The 23,754-nt window shown below is 40.3% G+C and overlaps 2 protein-coding genes across 4 annotated transcripts in view; one reads left to right on the forward strand and one right to left on the reverse strand.

Annotated features, from left to right (window-relative positions):
• ABCF1 (ATP binding cassette subfamily F member 1) overlaps window positions 1-15,794 on the reverse strand; it is a 48,828-nt gene extending 33,034 nt beyond the window's left edge. Inside the window, exons 1-8 of one of the 3 annotated variants that reach the window (XM_060759350.2) lie at window positions 15,612-15,793; window positions 9,479-9,525; window positions 8,159-8,248; window positions 7,655-7,787; window positions 7,063-7,080; window positions 6,189-6,226; window positions 4,052-4,183; window positions 345-407 (exon numbers count right to left, since the gene is read on the reverse strand). In XM_060759350.2, the coding sequence (XP_060615333.2) occupies window positions 345-407; window positions 4,052-4,183; window positions 6,189-6,226; window positions 7,063-7,080; window positions 7,655-7,787; window positions 8,159-8,248; window positions 9,479-9,525; window positions 15,612-15,753 (663 nt within the window). In that variant the 5' untranslated portion in view covers window positions 15,754-15,793. Of the gene's footprint in view, window positions 1-344; window positions 408-4,051; window positions 4,184-6,188; window positions 6,227-7,062; window positions 7,081-7,654; window positions 7,788-8,158; window positions 8,249-9,478; window positions 9,526-15,611 lie in introns of all 3 variants that reach the window. The other 2 variants (XM_060759353.2, XM_060759352.2) reach the window with 2 other exon arrangements.
• A 4,372-nt stretch (window positions 15,795-20,166) lies between these two features.
• The window catches only part of GNL1 (G protein nucleolar 1 (putative)), a 53,507-nt gene continuing 49,919 nt past the window's right edge, over window positions 20,167-23,754 (forward strand). Inside the window, exon 1 of the mRNA XM_060759359.2 lies at window positions 20,167-20,346. Within this exon, the coding sequence (XP_060615342.1) occupies window positions 20,271-20,346 (76 nt within the window). The 5' untranslated portion in view covers window positions 20,167-20,270. The remainder of the gene's footprint in view (window positions 20,347-23,754) is intronic.

The raw sequence follows: 23,754 nt of genomic DNA on the forward strand, positions 1-23,754 counted from the left end.
CTAAATCCTATAATCAACTTCCAGTAGAGATGGCTGTTGTTATTACTCAAAGCGGCTTAAGATAAAAGCATCAGCATACAATTTAAAATACCATATATACCGTATATACTCGAGTATAAGCCAAGTTTTTTAGCTCTTTTTTCCAAGGCACTCTTACTGTCAGTTTTTGGCAGTGAGTTTTAATTTATGTATGCTGCTGCTGTTGTTACTATCTCTTGATCCAGTATGTATCAGTGGGTTCTGCCCAAACGATGAGAACAGTTAAGTCTATATGATTCACGGATCCCTTTCCTAATCTGCTGCCTTGCTTGAAATGTTCTCATCCAACACAGGATCAGACTGACCTTCTGTTTGACTTTGGACCCTTTTTTGTCAGGCTTCCTCTCTTCTTCTTCATTGGATGCTGCCTAAAAAATTAAGGCTTTGGTTTAGTACAAGGATCACAATTCCTTGTTTTTCTATGTTTCTATAAAAAAAAAGGGGGGGGGGGAGAGAAGAGATCCCAAAGCACCTTCAAAAATGCCTGATGGACAAAAACCTGTGGCTGCCACGACTGTATGGAGTACCATTACCTTCCTACCGAAGTGATACCTATTGATCTATGTACATGTTTTTTTAATATTTTCAAACTGTTAATTGGCGTGTTTAATTAATTGCTTTTTAATTAACTGTTTTATTTATTTATTTATTTATTTACCTTACTTATATACCGCTGTTCTCAGCCCGAAGGCGACTCACAGCGGTTCACAACAAATACGAACAGCAAAAATTCAGTGCTACAGTATAAAAACAGTTAACAACCTAACACATTACACAATTAATAAACAGTTACTACAATACCCATTCACTATTTGTTGAATGTTTGGTTTTGGTGTGGTTTTACTATTGTAGTTGTAAGGCATTGAATTTTTGCCATTATCTATGTTTAAATTGCTTTGTGTCCTCCTAGGGGTGAGAAAAGTGGTATACAAATACTGCAAATAAATAAATAAATAAAACAAGTTTATGTGAAAGCACCAATCGTGCTTGATGTGATGCTGCCCTAAGTTCCCCGGGTTATAAATGCAGGAAATAATAATAATAATGATAATAATGATAATGTTAGGTTGGCAGCAGTTGGGGCTAACAGCGGGAGCTCACTCCATCTCATGGATTTGAACTGCTGAGCTTCTGGTCAGCAAGTTCTGCAGCTTAGCGGTTTAACCTGCTGCACTACCGTGGACCCACTAGAATCTTCCCATTTAAGGACCTGAAATATTTTGCAGTGTTGAAAAGACCTAGTGCCAAAAAAAAAGTTTGCCATAAGTGCCCAGGAATGGCAAAATCACCCAAATCAGACCAACAACAGTCATTCGCCTATTAGAAAACTCCAGTCTTCTGAATCAAGGAAATCCAATTTCTACAATCGGAAACAGCTCCACCACTAGAAATTATTCCTGCCTGCCTTTGGTCAATTTTCAGTCAAATAAGAAATCTAAGCCTGCTGTGCCTTATACTGCAATTGTCTGACTCAGCCGCATGGACCTTGTAACGGCTTGAAGCTATGCTTTGTTGAGTGCTTCTATTGTTTTGTCCTGGGAATGTTGCCACAGTTCTTTGGAAAGTGCTTGATCATTTTAGACATAGTGTCTAGCTGTAGAAATTTAGAAATGAGCAAAGAATCTCTTGGTGAGCAAAAAGTGAGCAGTAAACGAATGCTAGGACAGATGGTAGAGAGGTAGTAACACACTGTTCGTTAGAATGCTTTAAAGAGACTTGGAAATGGATGGGTGTGTGTGCTTGCTTTGAGAATGATTGCCCAGCACCTCTTTCTATGCAGACTGTGAATAAAGTCTTCATTTTTCATCCTCTAACCCTGTGTCAATTGGCTACACCGCACTGGGTACTCATCCACTGTCCTTTGGGAGATGACTTTTTTTCTATGTAATTTTGATTATGTTGCTTGTTGTTTATGTTTTGGTTTTATTTTGCTGTAACATGTTGTCCGGGCTTGGCCCCATGTAAGCCGCTCCGAGTCCCCATTGGGGAGATGGTGGCGGGTTATAAATAAAGATTATTATTATTATTATTATTATTGAGTCAGGCAACCAACTCAGATGACAAGACAGTATACGGAGCAGCACCCAACCCCTTAAATCTTCCTCCTGAGATTGTTTCCCACTGTTTATCAGCAGATAAGAAGGGGTCCCCAAATTTCCTTGTCAGCACAGACATTATGAATGATGCAACCCCACTAGCAGTGTTGAAGTAAGCTTCTCAGTTGCCAGCCTAGTTTCTTTCCCTAGGGATGTATCTACACCGTAGAATGAATGCAGTTTGACATCACTTTTAACTGCCATGGCTCAATGCTATGGAATAATGGTAGTTGTAATTCTTCAAAGTCTTTAGCTTTCTCTGCCAAAGAGTGCTTATGCCTCACCAACTACAAATCGCAAGATTCCCTACCATTAAGCCACGATGACTGAAGTGGTGTCAAATGGCATAATTGAAGTGAAACTCATGGAAGACCACATCAGCCTTATGGTTGTCTTCAAAGGGCTGTGGATACAGAGTCCCAACTATAATTTTTGTACATAGTGGCCCGTGCTCTTTAGTTTTCTCCCAGTTTGGGTCCCCAGAAGTTATTAAATGTCACCTCCCATCCCTTTTGATTATCCGCCATGCAGACTGTGGAAAATGGGAATGGCAACCCAACAGCCCTTGTGGCTCTGAAGTTGGGGAAAAGTTAAAGAACTTTTAAAAGTCTGACATATCCACAAGACTTGTATATTGTGAATTAAAACCCCACTTTCCAGACTAAACAGAACTACCTGCAGCCTTGCAGATGTTACTATATTCCAGCTCTTGTGTGGAACTGATGGATTAATGGCCGTTAAAATGGAACCATACCAACACAACGCTGTACTGTAAATGCACAACACACTTTTTTTTGCTTTTGGGAGGAGAAAGAAGTAACTATAGGTAAAGGTTTCCCCTGACATTAAGTCTAGTCATGTCCGACTCTGGGGGGCGGTGCTCATCTCCATGTCTAAGCCGAAGAGCCAGTGTTGTCCGCAGACACCTCTAAGGTCATGTGGCCAGCATGATTGCATGGAGTGCCATTACCTTCCCCTATTGATCTACTCACATTTGCATGTTTTCGAACTGATAGGTTGGCAGAAGCTGGGTCTAACAGAGAGAGCTCACCCCGCTCCTCAGATTCAAACCACCAACCTTTTGGTCAGCAAGTTCAGCAGCTCAGTAGTTTAACCTGCTGCGCCAGTGGGGGGGGGGGGGGCTATTAACTATACAGTAACTAGACCTTAATGTTATCAGTTAGATACCAATATAATCATGCAACGCCATTATTCAGAAATTTTAACCAACCTTTATTTCAGGCATTTAAAAACTTTCTGCCTACAAACAAATGTACTGGAAAAACCACTTTTAAAAAACAGAACTTCACACTATGTTGAACATTCCAGTGTTAAATTTCCATATCTTCTTTTGTAATCTCATCACTGGACATGGTAGGATCCTCCATAATCCTGGGATTATGCAACAGGTCAAACTGTTGAACCTGCTGACCTAAAGGTTGGCAGTTCTAAGCTGCGGGTCAGGGTGAGCTCCTGCTGTTAGCCCTATCTCCTATCAACCTAGCAGTTCGAAAATATGCTAATGTGAGTAGATCAATAGATACTGGTTTAGTGGGAAGGTAATAAAGGTGCCCACAGCCATGCTGGCAACAAGTCCAGGAGGTATCTACGGACAACAGGCTCCTCAGCTTGGAAATGGAACAAGAGCACCTCCCCATGGCCAGAGTTGAGCACCGCCTCCAGAAAAAGCCGGAGATGAAAGGGGAAGCCTTTATTTTTGTTCTGTGTATTTGTATGCCATTATTATTCCACTGGATTAAAGGCATTGAATGTTTGCCTATCTGTATATGGTATAATCTGCTCTAAGTCCCATCGAGGAGATAGAGCAGAATACAAATAAATGAAGTGTTAAACCCAGTTCTCCACAAATATCACTTTCACTGCTTCTGCTCTCCAGATTGCAGATAGCAACTAACCTTGTTGATCTTATTCTTGTCAGGTTTAATGGGTTTGGGAGGCTCTTCTTCTTCCTCCTCCTCCTCTTCTTCCTCCTCCTCCTCCTCACTCTGTTCCTGTTCTTGGCTCAATGCAGCAAACACATTTCCTCCCTAAACAACAGCAACAAGAACATTATTTATATGACATATAACATTTGCTCCTCCTTATAACATCTAAAGACAGCTATCGTCATCAAGAAAATCATTAATGATTCTTCTACTTTCTCATTGTTTATTAATATTTTGTAAAAAATAAAGTTAAGACTAAATGAACCTTTGAGTTAGAGAATCTCTCATATTAATGAGTCTGCTACCAATAACCAGGGAAGTGGAAGATATAAGTATTTCAGTGGCTGCTAGACCTAAAAGGAAGGAAATCTTGCCTCAACTTAGAAATCTTATAAAAGCACATCAAATCAACTATAAGGATTATGGGGTGTTGTTGTTGTTGTTGTTGTTGTGCGACTTCAGCTTATTTCCAACATATAGCAGCACTATAACAGGGTTTTCTTGGCAAGGTTTGATCAGAGGGGGCTTTGCCTTTCTCTAAAGCTGCGAGTGTGACTTGCCCTAAATCACCTTGTGCATTTATATTGCCAAGTGGGGATTTGAACTTAGATCACTGTACTGAAGAGATAAATTATTTATAAAACTGAGGCATGCAAAAAAGGACTGAAATATTTAAAATGTCTGGACTGTTGTGCGTTTTCCGAACTGTATGGCCATGTTTCTGAAGTATTCTCTCCTGACATTTCGCCTGCATCTATGGCAGGCATCCTCAGAGGTTGTGAGGTCATTTATAGTATTTCTATTCAGAAAATTCTATTTAGGATCTTGTGTGGTTTTAATAGTTAATTTTAATGTATTGATATGCTTTAATTTTAATTTTAACTTATTTTAATGTACATGCACACTGAATAATACTAATAATAATAAACTTTATTTATTACCCCGCTACTATCTCCCCAATGGGGACTCGGAGCAGCTTACATGAGGCCAAACCCAAATAACAATTACAATAAAGAAAACCAAAAACACAAACCGAAAACGCGAACAATAAACAATAACATCATAGTTACACAGAACATATGAATACATAACAATATAAAAAATAAAAATATGCACAGGCACAATAATAATGGGCGGGCTACATGTAGTAATTAAAAGGACAAACTGATTAAAACTAATTAAAAACAGGCGAGATAGAAGAGTGAAGCAGGTAATTTACGGAGGAGGGCTCATTTTAGCGGGAGCTGTGGAATCAAGCTTTCCCATGAGGGGGGACGTATACTCCAATGACAGAACTTTGAGGCAGAGCAAACATGTGGGATAATAATAATAATGATAATGATAATATATTGCTAAACCACCCTCTCTCCCAAAGGGAATCGGGGTGGTTTACACACAGAGATACACAAACATTTAGTGCCTTAAAAAGTACAAACAACATCAGGAATAATATAAAATAATGCACAATAATAACAGTAAACTTATAACAATAAAAAATAAAAATTGAAATGGGGACTAGTTAGACAATAAACTAGGATGTGAGTACACATTAAACATATATCATTAAAAGCAATTAGAAATGAATTGCATTTAAGATGGATAATACAGGTGTTTGTTAAAATGCACCATAGCTGTCATATAGTGCAAATGGGCTCACCAGCATTCCGGTGGAGTAGTATCTTAGTCCTTCTCCTCTCCATATGTTGAAGTGCATAAGTGCGTTTTCAAAAGTTTCTTAAAAGAGAGGATTTAATTATATGTATTTATATGTTTATGTTTGTATGGCATTGAATTTTGCCAATTTGGAAGCTGCTCTGAGTCCCCTTCGGGGTGAGAAAGGGCAAAAATATAATAAATAAATAAATATTTGCGGTTTGCAGTTCTAAAATATTTGGGAAGGAACCCATCATTTAATAAATAATCTCCTCCCCTATTCACTGCAAAATGAATGAATGCAAAAGAGTGGCTACATTTTACCAATCCAGAGATTTTTAACATCTCTGGGGCCTAAGTAATTGCATGTACTTCTTTCTCTCTGTGTAGGATATCCCACAGTACTCTTTTGCCCACCCTTTCCCACATTCAAAACAGCCAAGAACCAACTCACCTTCTTTTTCTTGCCGGCTTTGCTAACGGCGACAGGCACTGTGAGCAACACAAATAAATCATGATCAGCTATATTAGGAGTGATACTGGGCAAAATGAAAGCTTAAAAGTGAAAATGGCATTTCCTTCTTCATGTATTTATCTGCAGACATATTGGGCTATTTATTTATTGTGTCAGAAGAGAATTGAGAATACAGACTTCAGACCATACACACATTCTCTCTACCTCAGTGGTTCTCAACCTTTCTAACACCCTGACCCCTAAATATGGTTCCTCATGTTGTGGTGACCCCGAACCATAAAATTATTTTCGAGAGTGGCCAGCAAGAGCGCGAGGCAGGTGAGGGCTCCTTCACGCTAGGCCTGGCCTCGCGCAAAGCCTTGGGGGGTGGGGCCAAAGACTTCGAGGCGGGGCCAAAGGAGGCAGCCTCGTGACCCCTCCGAAATGGCCAAACGACCCCCAGGTTGAGAACCGCTGCTCCACCTATTCTATCTTGCAGTGTTGTTGAGAGAATAAAAATGCAGGAGGAGGCTATGTTCAATGGTTTGGGTTCCTTGGAGGATTCGGTTATGATCACACTGAGTGGGCCACTGATATGTGCACACAGACAGACATGATCTTAACTGTCCCTGCAGACTTACCAGCAGCTCTTTAGATTTTTTTTTTACAATCAATGGGAAGACTACACAGAACTCTCTAAATACATTCAAAGAAGTACTACTTTAATGCCTGAGCATTGAACACAAACATCTAAAAGTGCTCAAGTGCACAGAGATGGGGCAGGGAGGGTGTATGCACAAACACGTGTCCCCTAAACCAGTGCTACTCCTACTGAGGGTACATGGACCAGTACTAGTCCTTGAGTCATCATTACCTGTTGGTCCCTGAAGAGCTTGAAAAGAAAATAAATAATTATAGCCAATTGTCACAAATATGGTGCCAATTTCTGGCAATAGGGTGGGGGAAGTTGCCAATCTACTCAAAAACAGAAACACATCTACATATGTTAAAGTATTTTTGTGATTTGTGGGAATCTCTGCATTTCATTTTTTTCTGCCTTTCTGCCTAAATGGAGTAAACTAGGGCTAGACAACATAAGCAGCAATTTTCCATTTTTTGCCAGAATTACCACAGGGCACAGCAGTCCCTCGGAAAGGAAGTGGTTACAAACCCGTCATCACAATTGGATGAAAACCTGGGGAGGGGTCTTGTGCTTTGTCTTGGAAGAAAGTCACACCCTTCTCTCAATTTTTGCCTACAGAATAGGGGGTAGAGGGGCCAGAAAGAAACAGCTTAGGAGGTCACATGATGTATGTGGGCCACGGGATTCCTAAAATATTGAAGAAACACAGCAAGGTTGAAGAAGGGAACAATGGCAGGGGGTTGGATGGGTTGACCCTGGTGGTCTCTTCCAATTCTGTGATTCTATAATATTGCTCCCCCTTATACAAATCTCCATCACTAACCTTCATCTTCCTCATCACTGGCTTGGGCTGACAGCTTCTTCAGCCTCTCAATCAGCTGGTTCTCCTCTTCATCTTCTTCTGAATCCTTTTTCTTCCGGTCTTTTTTCTTGTCTCGCCTCTTCTTTTGCTGTTGCTGGTGTGCAAGGAAAGAGGGATGTCAGAGGAGTGTGGAGAAGAGCAAACTACAGACCACCTATTACAATGCAGTCTGAGCCCTGTCTCATGCACAATGAAGGACCTTCTTACAGCAACACCAGAGACACAAATATCTAAAAGTCAAAAGACATTTAGTATAATCCCAAGTTTTTAAAACTTTGTGTTTTTAAATACATCACAACTGTATCCTCAGTTAGCTTCTGACACAATAAATAAATAGAGATGGGGTCAAGCTCAGCCAAATATAGGCCATGATACTTCATCAGAGCCAGTGTAGTCAATAAGAATGCACCCTGGTGACAAGGCACACATTCCTCCATGAGCAGCACCAGCAGAGAAATGACTCACCTGCTGTTGTTGTGGCTGCTTCTCCTTTTCTTTCTCAGCTGCCTGGTCCTCACTGGTGTGCTTCTCTTCCACAGCCAACTCCTCAAAGAACTTGGGAGACAAGAGGAAGTTTGTGAACATAGCCGAAAGGTGACCGAGAAGGATTGCCTGCAACTACTACAAGAAGGCTGGTAGAATTGCAAAAGGCTCTGGTCCTCTCCCCTCTCTGATGGAAATGCAACAACCACAATTGAATCTCAGACCCCATCTACACTGCCATAAAAATCCAGATTATCTGCTTTGAACTGGATTATATAGCAGTGTAGACTAATATAATCCGGTTCAAAGCAGATAATCTGGATTTTATATGGCAGTGTAGATGGGGCCTCAGAAACTCCTTCCTGGCCTTCACTGAAACAAGGTTACATGAAGGCAAGTGTGAAACCCCCCAAATTAAATATTGGCTCAATCACAGCTTTATTAAAAAGTATTATTCAAACCTACATACTGAGAGCACAGTGCCAACTATAATAATAATAATAATAATAATAATAATAATAACAATAATAGCTTACACAATATGAGGATTTAAAGCTCGAACTGCAAAGACTCTGGCACAAGCCAGTCAAGGTGGGCCCAGTGGTGATCAGCACACTGGGTGCAGTGCCTAAAGACCTTGGCCTGCACTTAAATACAATCAGCGCTGATAAGATTATCATCTGCCAGCTGAAAAAGGCCACCTTACTCGGATCTTCACACATTATTTGCCGATACATCACATATTCCTAGACACTTGGGAAGTGTCTGACGTGTGATCCAATACAACAGCCAGCATTGTGATCTTGTTTGCTGTGTAATAATCTTCTTGTGTATGAAATAATAATAATAATAATAATAATAATAATAATAAACAAACCATCAGATACAGATATCAAATAATCTTTATTTCTATCCCGCCCCATTTCTCCAAAAGGACTCGGGGCGGATCACAACATGAGTAAAACACAATAAACTATACTACTGGATGGGAAGCATTTTGACATAAAGGCTTGCCCTCTGTGCTTCAAACTTCTTTCAAAGTCTCTCAAGATCAAGAGAAGCAAAGCAAGGCATCCTGGAGCTCTGGAAAAGTGCTAAAATGTTGTTAACCATTAATTCCGGACAGTTCCCTGCAATGGGCAAGTAGCAAGATGGCAAAACTGAAACACCAGTGCAAGCTTGAAATGCTCTAATGATAATGAACAGTCAGAATTAAAGAAATCCCCGTTCTCTTGATACTCAAGTCACCCATAACCCTAAGAACTGTAATAAAGCCACATAAAACACAAGATTGAACCTTACCGACTTTTTGGTCTTTTTATCCTTCTTCCCCTTCTTTACCACTTTATCTGAATGAAAGAAAAAAGGCACTGAGATTTTTTTTCCCTCCCAAAGACAAATCATAAAGTCATTAATATTCAACGAAAATATTCAAATCTCCTTATTGCTAGCAAAAACTCATACATTCTAGTGACCAACAGCACAGCTTGTCTCACACTTAAGGACAGTGTGAGACTATTTTTGAAATAAAAATAATAATACACTTTATTTATATTCTGCCACCATCTCCTCGAAAGGACTCGGGATGGCTTACAAGGAACTCCAGGGCGCACATATAACATACAACAGGTAAAAAAAGTACAAAAGTATAATACAAGTCACAAAAGTATAAAACAAATTTATAACAAAAACCCATGTCAACACATGTAGCATAAAATCAAAATAATACAATTTTAAAAGAACAGTAGATAAAACTAACTGCTATCAGTTCACAAGGTGACAAATGTCAGCTTCATATGGGCCCATTCAGCCTACTCATGGTCAAACGTCTTTCTGAACATCCATGTTTTCAGGTTGGAATGGAAGGACTGATGGGTGGGGGCTAATCTAATCTCTTTTGGGAGGGTATTCCAGAGCTGGGGGGCCACCACAGAGAAGGCCTGCGCTTGAGACAGTGGTGGGATCCCCTGTTGATCTCAGAGCCCGCGCCAGTTCGTAGAATGAGATGCGGTCTCGCAAGACAGGTTGGACCCGAAACGTACAGGGCACATTCCAGCTTTGCGTCAACATCTCCCTTCAATTGCAGTGCCCAGAATTGGACACAGTATTCCAGGTGTAGTCTGACCAAGACAGAATAGAGGGGTAGAATGACTTCCTTGGATCAAAATACTAGACTCCTATTTATTCAGGCCAAAATCCCATTGGCTTTTTTTTGCCCCTGCATGAAATTGTTGACTCATGTAAACAGTCCAAACATTTCCTAAAAGAGAAGCTTAAACCACAACTTTATAAATGGACAGCATGACATAATAGCCAGACCAAGACCTCTTCCACACAGCCATATAACCCAGAATATCAAGGCAGAAAATCCCACAATATCTGCTTAGAACTAGGCTATCTGAGTCCACACTGCCATATATTCCAGTTCAAAGCAGAAAATGTGGGATTTTATTCAGCTGTGTGGAAGGGGCCTAAGACAACTCAGATTCAAAACTATATTTAGACATGTTGTTGACTGTGCAATTCTAGACCAGTCATACTCATACTATGAAGTCCTTTCTCCAAACTAATTTATTTCATAGTAATGTTGTGATGGCAAGATGTCCACTGACATCACTTTTAACAATCCACTCCTAACCATGAGCTGACAGAACTAATTAAAAATCAAAACCAAAATATATTATTCAATATTACCTTGACTGTATCTCCACTCTTGGAATTAGGTTATAAAATATTGACATTTATAATGGTCAAAGATGAGACAATAATATATTTTCCCAAACTGGAAAACAAATTGTGTTTTCATTTTCATTTCAGGTCACCCATGGGTAGTTTTAGTGAATGGCAACACAGTCTTGCTAACTTTTGAGAAATGATTTGTTAGAATTAGCAGAAGATGCTGATGCATTCTATTTGGAAATATGGCAGAGTAAGGACTTTCAGACATTGCAGTATGCTTTGAGAGGGGAAAGTGATTTACTAGTTAACTGGGAATGACGACAGGAAGCATACAACTCCTTTGTTACAAGAGCTCCACAGGCAGTTTGTTTGTTCCAGGCACAATTGAAAGAATTATCTGTGACTTACAAAGCCCTATACAATTGTCCCTCCATATTTTATGCTTCAACATTTTGGATTTGATTGTTCGGGGATCTGATTAAAAATATTATCTCTAGAAATATTTAGGACCTCCAGTGTGATGCTATGATCAACATTCTATAGTCATACTGTAAAACCTAGGGATTTGGGAGGGGGGGTGTTGTAGGTTTAAATGTATGTAATTATTGTTTAAATGTATGCAATTATTGGATTTTATTATGTATTATGTGTACATTGGAGGCATCTAATTGTTGCCAGCTGGAAGCCGCCCTGCGTCCCGTCCCGTGAGAAGGGCGGGGTACAAATATCTGAAATAAATAAATAAATAAATAGGTTTTTCGGCTATATAGCCATGATCTCTCCTGACATTTCGCTTGCATCTATGGCAGGCATTATCAGAGGTTGTGACTTCACAACCTCTAAGGATGTCTGCCATAGCTACAGGCGAAATGTCAGGAGAGAATGCTTCTGGAACATGGCCATACAGCTGGGAAAACACCTCTCCAGGAAACTATAGGTCCTCCAATGTGATTTTATGCTCAGCTTCTAGTAGAGGTTGACCATAGAGTCATGCTGGAAGATCTAGAAATTCCTAAATAGATGTTCCTTTGAATTTTTTTAAAAAAAGCAATTCTTTTATTTGCAACTTTTCACTTTTTACAGGTGTCCTGTGCCTCTAACTTCAGCAAAAGTGGATGGATAACTGGATAGGTTGGATCTAGGTTATCTGAAAGGCCATGATTCCCTATAGGGGTCTGTCCGCATCTTGAGATCTTCTGAAATTGATCTTTTCTCTGGCCTACCACCTGCACAAGTACATGGGTGAAAGCCCTCTTGTTGGCAATTCTGGACACCCTACTCTGAGGCCCCGTCTATACAGCCATATAATCCAGTTTCTGAATCCAGATTATCTGCTTTGAACTGAATATAGCACTTTAGGCTCAGATAATCCAGTTCAAAGCAGATAATCTGGATTCAGAAACTGGATTATATGGCAGTGTAGATCCAGCCTGGGAGGTTAGACACCTTCTTCTGCTTCTAGTAATTAGCTGTTTTTTTTGTCTCTGATGCCTCATTATGATGCCTCATTATTTTATGTTTGATGCTTCATTATTTTATGTGATTAACTCAATGGTGGTATTATTTTGTATTATGTTTTATTACATTAATGTATTTGCATTTCGTGGGCATTAAATGTTTGCCTTATTGTATGTAAACCACCCTGAGTTCCCTCGTGGAGATAGGATGGTCTATAAATAAAATTGTTGTTGTTGTTGTTCCTAACATTTTGTGGGCAGACAAATGTCATTTTTGTTTAATTAAGCCCTTGAGGGATGTCTACTTAGAGCAGGAGTCCTCAAACTTTTTAAACAGAGAGCCAGGTCACAGTCCCTCAAACTGTGGAGGGCCGGATTATAATCTGAAAAAAAGCATGAATGAATTCGTATGCACACTGCACATATCTTATTTGTAGTGCAAAAAACACTTAGAAACAATACAATAATTAAAATGAAGAACAATTTTAACAAATATAAACTTATTAGTATTTCAATGGGAAGTGTGGGCCTACTTTTGGCTGATGAGATAGGATTGTTGTTGCTGTTGTTATGTGCTTTCAAGTCGTTTCAGACTTAGCCTGACCCTGAGCGAGGGCCGGGTAAATGACCTTGGAGGGCTGTATCCGGCCCTCGGGCCTTAGTTTGAGGACCCCTGACTTGGAGGGAAAGGGCTTTCCATCTGCTGTGTCACTGATATCTATTGTTCTTTTTTAATTATTTGTTCTTAATAACTATTAATTCTATTATAAGTTTGATTATATTTTAATTTGTGTACTATGTAAAATATCTGGTCTGTTTTATCTTTTGTATACCACATAGCAATAAGCTCCAGGGATGAGCAATGGACTACACTGAGCACTTAAGGTGCATCTACACATTATAGGACTAATATTTATTTATTTCCTATATTTATACCCTGTCCTTTTCCCCCCGAAGGGGGACTCATAATACACCTCGATACTAATTTTAACTACCATGGCTCAGTGCTATGGGAGCTGTAGTTTGGTGAGGCAGAGAAAGCTAAAGACTTTGTAAAACTACAGCTCTTGTCATTCCACTGCACTGAGGCATACCAGTTAAAGTGGGATCAAATGGCATTAATTCTACAGTTTAGAAACCCAGGCGCTGCCCCAAAGACTGTGTATGGATGTCAGATACTTGAACAGCAAAATTAAAGGTATCAACACTACAAAAAAGCTTTAGTCTCTTAATCAGGAATCCTCAAATTGTAGACTGCAAACTCTCATAAGCCCTAGTAAGCTTGTTCAAAGGTCAGGAATTCTGGGAGTTGGAGGCCCAAACTGCTGGAGGGCCATAGTTTTAGGACGCCTGATCTTCATTATGAAGCATCCTGTTTCCTGTGTGACTAAGCCCACAGGTCTCCTCCTTCCAAACTCACTATCCTCTCTTCTTCTAGCAGTAAGTAACCTGCTTTGTTTTCGCAGTTGTCTCATCTCACCCACACCCTACTTCAATCCAGCTTCTGTGGTCACTTTTATCCCAAATGACTTCTACCTGAATTCTACTCAAATTGTCCTCTTTTAGTTGCTAAGTTTTTGTTGCACTTCTGGTTTTTTGTTTTGCTCCTGAGCTCTTTAAGAACAATCTAACACAGAGAAATCACCTAACACATTGGTTCTCAACCTGTGGGTCCCCAAGTGTTTTGGCCTACAACTCCCAGAAATCCCAAGCCAGTTTACCAGCTGTTAGGATTTCTGGAAGTTTATTTATTTACAATATTTATATACCGCCTTTCTCAACCCGAGGGTGACTCAGGGCGGAGTTGAAGGCCAAAACATCTGGGGACCCACGGGTTCAGAACCACTTACCTAAACTTTTACTGAAATGGAAAAGCAAAATTAGGGGAAAGTTTCAGCTGTGAAAGTTCTGCCTCTCCAATAGCTATAAAAAGTCCCATGGGCCCTGTCAGGAAAATGAAAATAATTAGTAACTCAAAAGGTATTGAGTGTGTGTTTGTTCTGTTGTCCGACTGGCTCCACTCCTAGTTCTATGCCCTACCTGTTTTCTCTGAGACCCCGTCTATGCAGAACATTTAAAGCTAACTTTAAACTGTTGCCACCAAACAACAAACTTTTACTTTGAATTTATTGTACTGATTTTAACTGGGAATTTTTAATACTATTTACATTTAATTCTGTTTTAATGTTCATGTATTTGTATATGTTGCATGGCTATGCTGATGCTTTTATGTTAAGCCACTTTGTGTCCCCTTCAGGGGAGATAAAGCGGGATATAAATACAGTAGAGTCTCGCTTATCCAACCTTCGCTCATCCAACGTTCTGTATTATCCAGCGCAGTCTGCCTCCTGCTCGGATCCACAGCTGTTTCAATACATTGCAATGTTTTGGTGCTAAATTCGTAAATACAGTAGTTACTACATAACGTTACCGTGTATTGAACTGCTTTTTCTGTCGATTTGTTGGAGAACATGACATTTTGGTGCTTAATTTGTAAAAATCATAATGTAAGCTTTTATTTATTTATTTATTTTTACCCCGCCCTTCTCAACCCCTTAGGGAGGAACTCAGGGTGGCTTCCAGCTGGCACATATTTGAGGCCTACAACACAGTAAAATACACAACAACAGTCATTATAAATAATCAAAACATTAGGTTAATACAATAAAATTGAATAGAAAAAAAGCCAGCCTGGTGGCCATCATTTCGCCGAGATCTGTAATTAATGAGTCCATTCAGCTTATCATAATCCATTCCAAAGCTCTCGTTGTCATTGTCCTTTTCCTTAATCCCTCCGTATTACCCAACAATTTTGCTTATCCAACATAAACTGCCGGCCTGTTTATGTTGAATGAGCGAGACTCTAGTGTAAATAAATAAATATACTCCCACAAAAGCACATCAAAAAAAGGTCTTCCTGTGCATCAATGCTCTTGAGCTTTGTGTCATTCCCCATCCAGGCCTCAAACCGGTTTCAGGATATCCTATGTAAACATCTGCATTGCAAAACTGCTTATTTGAATTATTTTTGCCCTCTAGACCAGGCCTGGGCAAGCTTGGGCCCTCCAGGTGTTTTGGACTCCAACTCCCACCATTCCTAACAGCCTCAGGCCCTTTCCTTTTGCCCCTCAGCCGCTAAGCGGCTGAGGGGCAAAAGGAAGGGGCCTGAGGCTGTTAGGAATGGTGGGAGTTGGAGTCCAAAACACCTGGAGGGCCCAAGCTTGCCCAGGCCTGCTGGTCAAGGCCTCCCCTGAGGCTGAGAGAGTGTGACTGGCCCAAGGTCCCTTTCAAGGCCTCACCCCCGGCCCCCTCCACAGGCCCGCTCTTCTTCTTCTCCTCCTCGTCCCCGATCCATTCCTCCTGGGCCTTGTGCGCCTTCCCTCCTTTCGGCATCGCTGGGCTTCTCGCTTCCTTCTCCCCTGGAATCCTGGCTCCACACATGCACTGTGTAAGCACTGCGCCTGCGCGGAAGGTGACGCCGAGTTAGTCACTCAGTCTAGCATAGACATCCGAGGGGCGCAACCGGAAGTCCTGCGCTCCTCCAAAGTTGCGAGGATCATAGAGATCATAGCGCCTACCTTTACTTTTTCCGGAAGTGGTAGAGAGGTGCAATGACGTAGACAAAATTCTAGGAGTCTCTTCCACGCTGATTTAAAGGGCCAGTGCAGTGCGCATAGGAAGGGATGCATTTGCACTGTGAAATGAATGCTGTTTGACCAGGCATAGGCAGCACCCAAATACCTGGGAGTTACCCTGGACCGTGCTCTGACCTACAAGAAGCACTGCCTGAACATCAAGCAAAAAGTGGGTGCTAGAAACAATATCATACGAAAACTGACTGGCACAACCTGGGGATCACAACCAGATACAGTGAAGACATCTGCCCTTGCGATGTGCTACTCTGCTGCTGAGTATACATGCCCAGTGTGGAACACATCTCACCACGCTAAAACAGTGGATGTGGCTCTTAATGAGACATGCCGCATTATCATGGGATGTCTGCGCTCTACACCACTGGAGAAATTACACTGCTTAGCCAATATTTCACCACCTGACATCCGCCGGGAAGTAGCAGCCAATAGTGAAAGGACCAAGGCAGAGACATCTCCAGCTCATCCCGTTTGGGTATCAGCCAGCACGCCAACGACTTAAATCAAGAAATAGATTTCTTAGATCTACAGAGACACTCGCTGGAACACCTCAGCAAGCAAGAGTCCAAAAGTGGCAGGCTCAAGCCCAGCACCTCAACCAATGGCTGATACCAAATGAGAGACTCCCTCCTGGGCACACAGAAGACTGGGCGACTTCTACCCCGCTCTTCTCACCCTCACAGGGGGACTCAGAGTGGGTAACAATGGCAGTAAGCAACCAGCACTCCTTGGCAGAGAAAGCAACTGAACAAATAAACAACAAAATAGTACAATATAGTAATACATAATGCTAATATTATGCTATGCTAATAATGTAATATATTGTATGTACATATAGTTTGTAAGTCGCTCTGAGTCCCCTTCAGTGTGAGAGAGAGCAGAGTTACATCTCATATAGACTACTGCAATGCGTGGGGTTGCCTTTGAAGACTGCTGGGAAGCTTCAAATGGTCCAACAGACAGCAGCCAGATTGCTAACAGGACCAGCTCCCAGGGAGCGTACAACTCCTCTGTTGCACCAGCCCCACTGGCTTCCAGTTTGCTACCAGGCACAATTCAAAGTGCTGGCTTTAGCCTATAAAGCCCTAAACGGTTCTGGCCCAACTTACATGTCCGAACGGAACTCCCATTATGAACCACCTACGACCTTAAGGTCATCTAGGGAGGCCCTGCTCTCATTACCACTTTCATCGCAAGTACGTTTGGCGGAGATGAGAGACAGGGCCTTCTCGGTGGTGGCCCCTCAGTTGTGGAATGCCCTCCCTATAGATATTAGATCGGCCACCTTCCTTTTAACATTCCGGAAAAAAGTAAAGACGTGGCTTTTGAACAAGCATTTGCAAATGCAGAGTAACTAACATAGGAAAACGACGACAATGAGTCCGGACAACATTTTTAACAAGGAGACACTATGAATTTATATTTTATTGATTTGTTTAGCTTTTATTATATGTTATGTTTTAATTGTATTTATGACATTGTAAGCATTGAATTTTAATGTTAACTGCCTTGAGTTGCCTACGGGCTGAGAAAGGTGGTATACAAATACAGTAAATAAATAAATAAATGTCATAAATACATAATAGCATGAAGCCATGGCAGTTAAAGTGAGCTCAGATCGCATTAATTCCACAGTGTAGACAGATTTTATTTATTTATTTATGCATTTATTTATTTAATTACAGTATTTATCTTCCACCCTTCTCACCCCACAGGGAACTCAGGGCGAATTACAATGTACATATACATGGCAAACATTCAATGCCATAGACACACAACATATATAGACAGACACACAGAGGCTATTTAATGTTCCAGCTTTTGATGAGGGTATTCTGGCCACCAGAGGAGCTGTCGCTTCACCGTCCATTTGCGACATTGATGGAATACTTCCCCATTCTTTTGCATGGGCCAGAGTAAAGAGAGGGGAGGCCAAGGGACAGTTCCATCTTGTCTCCTCGATATGCCATCAGCTTGAGACCCTCTCCCCAGCATCAACTGTCGCTGTGGGCCAGAGTGAAGAGAGAGGGGGCCAGGGGACAGTTCCACCTTGTCTCCTGTGCTATTCTAATAATATAATATAATATTTATTTATCGTGTCAGGAGCAAGCCAAACAGTTGTATTGCATTTTTAACAAACAAACAAACAAAACACAAATATTGTATATACATATAATATTTATAATATAATGTAATGCAATATAATAATAACAACAATATGATATCTATATAAATAAAAAAGTGATGTTCGTTTGTGGAATGAACAGAACTCAAAAACCACTGGACGAATTGACACCAAATTTGGACACAAGACACCTAACAACCCAATGTAACAACCCAATGCAACAACCCAACAACCTTTCACTCAAAAAAAAAAAGATTTTGTCATTTGGGAGTTGTAGTTGCTGGGATTGATAGTTCACCTACAATCAAAGAGCATTCTGAACCCCACCAACGATGGAATTGAACCACACTTGGCACACAGTTCCCCCATGACCAACAGAAAATACTGGAAGGGTTTGGTGGGCAGTGTCTTTTGGTTTTGGAGTTGTAGTTCACCTACATCCAAAGAATGGCTGTGGACTCAAACAATGATGGATCAGGACCAAACTCCACACCAGGGATCCTCAGACTTTTTAAACAGAGGGCCAGGTCACAGTCCCTCAAACTGTTGGAGAGCTAGATTATAATTTGAAAAAAAAAACCATGAATGGATTCCTATGCACTTTGCACATATCTAATTTTTAGTGCAAAAAACCCTTAAAAACAATACAATAATTAAAATAAAGAACAATTTTAAAAATATAAACTTATTAGTATTTCAATGGGAAGCGTGGGCCTTCTTTTGGCTGATGAGATAGGGTTGTTGTTGTTATGTGCTTTTAAGTCGTTTCAGACGTAGGTTAACCCTGAGCAAGGGCCGGGTAAATGACCTTGGAGGGCCGTATCCGGCCCCCGGGCCTTAGTTTGAGGACCCCTGCTCTACACGAAGACTCAATATGCCCAAATATGAACACTGGTGGAGTTTGGGGAAAACAGACCTTGACATTTGGGAGTTGTAGTTGCTGGGATTTATAGTTCACTTACAATCACAGAACATTCCGAACCCCACCAACAATAGAATTGAGCCAAACCTCCCACACAGAACCCCCATGTGGGCCATAGCAACGTGTGGCAGGAGACGGCTAGTAATTATATATTTATATTACATGTAACATTACTAATAATATTACGATATAGTGGTATGGTGTAATATAGCAATGTTTAATGCTGATATTGTACTATGCTAATAATATAACATATTGTATGTAATATACACCTTGTAAGCCGCTCTGAGTTCCCTTTGGGGTGAAGAGGGTGGCATATAAATGTCGTAAATCAATAATAATAAATAATAAATGTTTGCTGGATATTTTTTATGGCGTCGTAAATTAGTTAGATTTAGCCTCCCCACATACGCGGTACCTTTAAATAAATAATAATAAATAATAAATGCTTGCTGGAGATTTTTATGGCGTCGTAAATTAGTTAAATTAGGCTTCCCGACATACGCTGTACCTTTAAATAAATAATAATAAATAATAAATGCTTGCTGGAGATTTTTATGGCATCATAAATTAGTTAAATTAGTCTCCCTGCATATGCGGTACCTAAATTTCCTACTTGACAGATGCATCTGTCTTTCGGGTCGCAAAGGTCGACAGCAAGCTACACAAATTGGTCGGAAGCTCACTCCAACCTGGGCTGGCTTCGAACTCATGACCTTTCCGTCAGTAGTGATCTTAATGCAGGTTTTTTTTAAAAATTGATACAGTTTTTTAAAAAAAAATACATTTAAAAAATATTTTGATTCAATCTGCGGATGATGAATCCGTGGATACTGAGCGCAGACTCAGTATCAGTCAAGTTCCCATTCCTATTGCAGAGGTAGAGCGGGAACGCGCGTGCGCAGTGGAGCTCTCTCGAGCACCTCCGTAGAGACCACGCCCCCTTTTCAAGAGCATCACATTCCCCTCTTTCGTCCCCGCCCCCTTTCCGTTAGACCTGAATGGTCTCTCCCAGCCACCCCTCTCCTTCAACTTTTTCGCCCTTCCCCACCTTTACGTCACGAAGGCCCTCATTCTTCATTTCCAGGCTCCACGCCCCTTCCCTCGTGGCCACGCCCTCTCTTCTCCCTGATTGGTCCCTCATCTCCCCGCCGAGGAGTAATTTCCCTTTAAGCTCCTCCTTCTCTTCTCTTGCTTCGGGGCTGCGAGTCTGTATTGCTGCTGGAGGAGAAGGAGGAGGGTACGGTGTCCCGGAGAGGACATGCCCCGCAAGAGGCCGTTCAGCGCCAAGCAGAAGAAGAAACAACTGCAGGACAAACGGGAGCGAAAGCGGCAAGGTGAGAGAGAAGCGGCAGGGAAAGGGGGCGGGGCCGGCGGGACCCCAGGAAGTGGACCCCTCCCCTTTCCTTGGGAGATGTTGGGACATCCCATTCTCCCGTTGAGGGAGTTGGAACAGTCCATTTTCCAATTTGGGGGGAATTTGGAACAGCCCATTCCTCAGTCTTGGGCTACTTGGTGCAGTATTAGGATCTATACCTTTTTCCTCCCCTTGAAACGTCTTCCAATTTTTATTATTACGTTTTGGATGATTGACAGGCAGGTTGATAGTTAACGTTATCGTGGCAACATCTGGAAGTCGTGATCAACACCCCCCTAAATATGTGGGTGGTATAGGCCACTCCTTCTCCTTGAAAACAGTAGGTCTGCTGGTAGAGTATATGACCTCTACCTTGTCTGCATCACAAAATAATCAGCATTGGGATCTTGAAAAATTGGCTGCAATGGATACAGCATTTGCTTTTAGTAAAGCAGATGGAAAATTCCTGCCTTTTCCCTCTTCTTCCCCCATTCCTTCTTTTGGACCCAGTGGGTGGGATGGTGAGTCAGGGGGTGTGTCCACATTGTAGAATTAATGCAGTTTGACACCACTTTAAGTGCCATGACTCAATGGGATTGGATCATGGGAGTTGTAGTTTTGCAAGGTCTCTTCCAAAACAGAATACAATTCCCAGGATTCCATAGCATTGAGCCAAGTCAATCAATGTGGTGTCAAACTGCATTAACTCTGCTGTGTAGATGCACCTGGGCATTTCATAATCTATATGGAATTGATTATAGAATCATAGAATCAAAGAGTTGGAAGAAACCTCATGGGCCATCCAGTCCAACCCCCTGCCAAGAAGCAGGAATGTTGCATTCAAATCACCCCTGACAGAGGGCCATCCAGCCTCTGCTTAAAAGCTTCCAAAGAAGGAGACTCCACCACACTCCGGGGCAGAGAGTTCCACTGCTGAATGGCTCTCACAGAGTAGTCCTTTTCCTAAAACTTTTAAAAGAATAATCTGTATATTGTCCAGCAGTCGAAATTATCATTATGTAATTTGTAAAGCCAGTAATTTTCCAATTCATCGCACCCCCCAAATGGGAAGTTTAGCCTCACAACTCTATGTATTTTATGAGTTCCTGGACTCTAAAATTACAACAGCAAAACAGCAGAGAGGAAACAACCAGGCACATCTTAACACCTCTCAACAAAAGATTTTCCCAGGCTCAACCAGGCCTTCAAATGCTAATGAAGGTGGTCAGTTGAAACATTCACACCATGGCCCTATAGCCCGAAAAAACCCACAAGAACCTAGTTCTGCTCCTATTTTATCTCATTTCAGTCTTTTAATTGTTTTTATCCTGTATATGCAGCCCGCCCATTGTTATCGTCACTATGATTGTGTCTATTAGAATGTTCTTTTATGACTGCTTTTTTAAAAATGTAATTTTGATGTTGTTGTTGTTATTTGTTGTTTATGTTTTGATTTTATTGATTTTATTGCTGTAATATGTTGTCCGTGCTTGGCCCCATGTAAGTCGCTCCGAGTCCCCATTGGGGAGATGGTGGCGGGGTATAAAAAAAGATTATTATTATTATTGTTTTGTCGAAGGCTTTCATGGCCGGAATCACTGGGTTGTTGTAGGTTTTTTCGGGCGATATGGCCATGTTCTAGAGGCATTCTCTCCTGATGTTTCGCCTGCATCTATGGCAAGCATCCTCAGAGGTAGTGAGGATGCTTGCCATAGATGCAGGCGAAACGTCAGGAGAGAATGCCTCTAGACCATGGCCATATCGCCTGAAAGAACCTACAACAACCCAATATTATTTATTTATTTATTTATTTACTGCCTTTCTCACCCGAAGGTGACTCAAGGCGACTTACACTGGCACGATTCGATGCCACAATGAACATAAACAAAATTAAAACAAAATTAAAAACATTTAACACACATTATAAAAACCTGTAAAAGGCATTAAAAGCATAAAACACCAGTAACTTCCTATTAGCTCATTTTCCAAAGACATTTATACCATTAAAACTAACTTCCCCCACCTAATATATACTTTTATTTTTATTATAATATATAATATATATTTGTATAATTTATATAATTATAATATATATATATAATTTATATAATTGTATGTTATAAAATTATATAATTTGTAAAGCCAGTAATTTTCCAATTAGGTTGTTGTAGGTTTTTTCGGGCTATAGGGCCATGTTCTAGAGGCATTCTCTCCTGACGTTTCGTCTGCATCTACGGCAAGCATCCTCAGGGGTTGTGAGGTCTGTTGGAATTAGGAAAATTGGGTTTATATATGGTCCCGACTGCAATAAGGCACCGCTTCCGGGGCCATATCCGCCATCTTGAAACAACCGCCACTCTACTTCATTCCAATTCATCACTTATACCACCAATATACCCATTAAAACTAATTTTCCCCAGCTAAAAAGCAATGATCCTAAAATTAAAAATAAATAAACAAAAAGTTAAAATGGACTTCCCACTTTCAAGACACATAGGAAAAGTGTTGTTGTTGTTGTTATATCCCACTTATTATTATTATTATTATTATTATTATTGTAGGCCCAAAGCTCACAGCATTAACAGACAACACAATTTAAAATCCATGATATACAAATATTAGAACAGAATGAAAGTCAATACAAATATTACATATATTATTAATGCTGCAATATAGTGGTATAGTATAATATAATAATATATAATACTAATATTGTGCTATGCTAATAATAATGTATATATACATATAATATTGAAATACTATTATAATATAACACAATATATTACCAATAATAATACAATATAATAATATATAATATTATAATATAATACTAATTTATTAAATATAATACTATGGATAATATTTAATATATAATGATATACTGTTTTATTATTGTATATTTGTATATTTTCAGTTGTAATGTTTATTATTGTGAGCCGCTTTCAGTCTGTATGGAGAGATAAAGCGGGATATAAATAAATAAATGAATAAAAATAAAAAGTCAAAAGAATTTAAAACCCTTAAAAACATAATAAGTTTGCCCTCTAGTTTGCTCATAACAACTTTTTTAAAAAGCTAACTTCTCTTAAATAACTTCTTTATTCTAACTTATTTTTTCAATATTTTCCTGACATCATTTGGAAAGGTAAATCTAAATTCATTTCTCTTCTAACTTTCCAAGGAAAGGTGATCCAGCCTTTTAGAAAGAGATGTTCCGCAGACATTTATGCAAAGTTACAGCGCTCTTGTCCCAACTCCCTGAAATAATATATCCTCCAGCTTTTGCTTCTATGTCTAAAAGAAAGTTGACCCTGAACTTTTTAAAGAAAGCAATAGCCCTTCATTTGAGTTCCTCCCTTTTAGCTTTAATCAGAATACATCTGACGTT

This window comes from Anolis sagrei, chromosome 2, assembly GCF_037176765.1.
Source record: "Anolis sagrei isolate rAnoSag1 chromosome 2, rAnoSag1.mat, whole genome shotgun sequence".
Taxonomy (NCBI): domain Eukaryota; kingdom Metazoa; phylum Chordata; class Lepidosauria; order Squamata; family Dactyloidae; genus Anolis; species Anolis sagrei.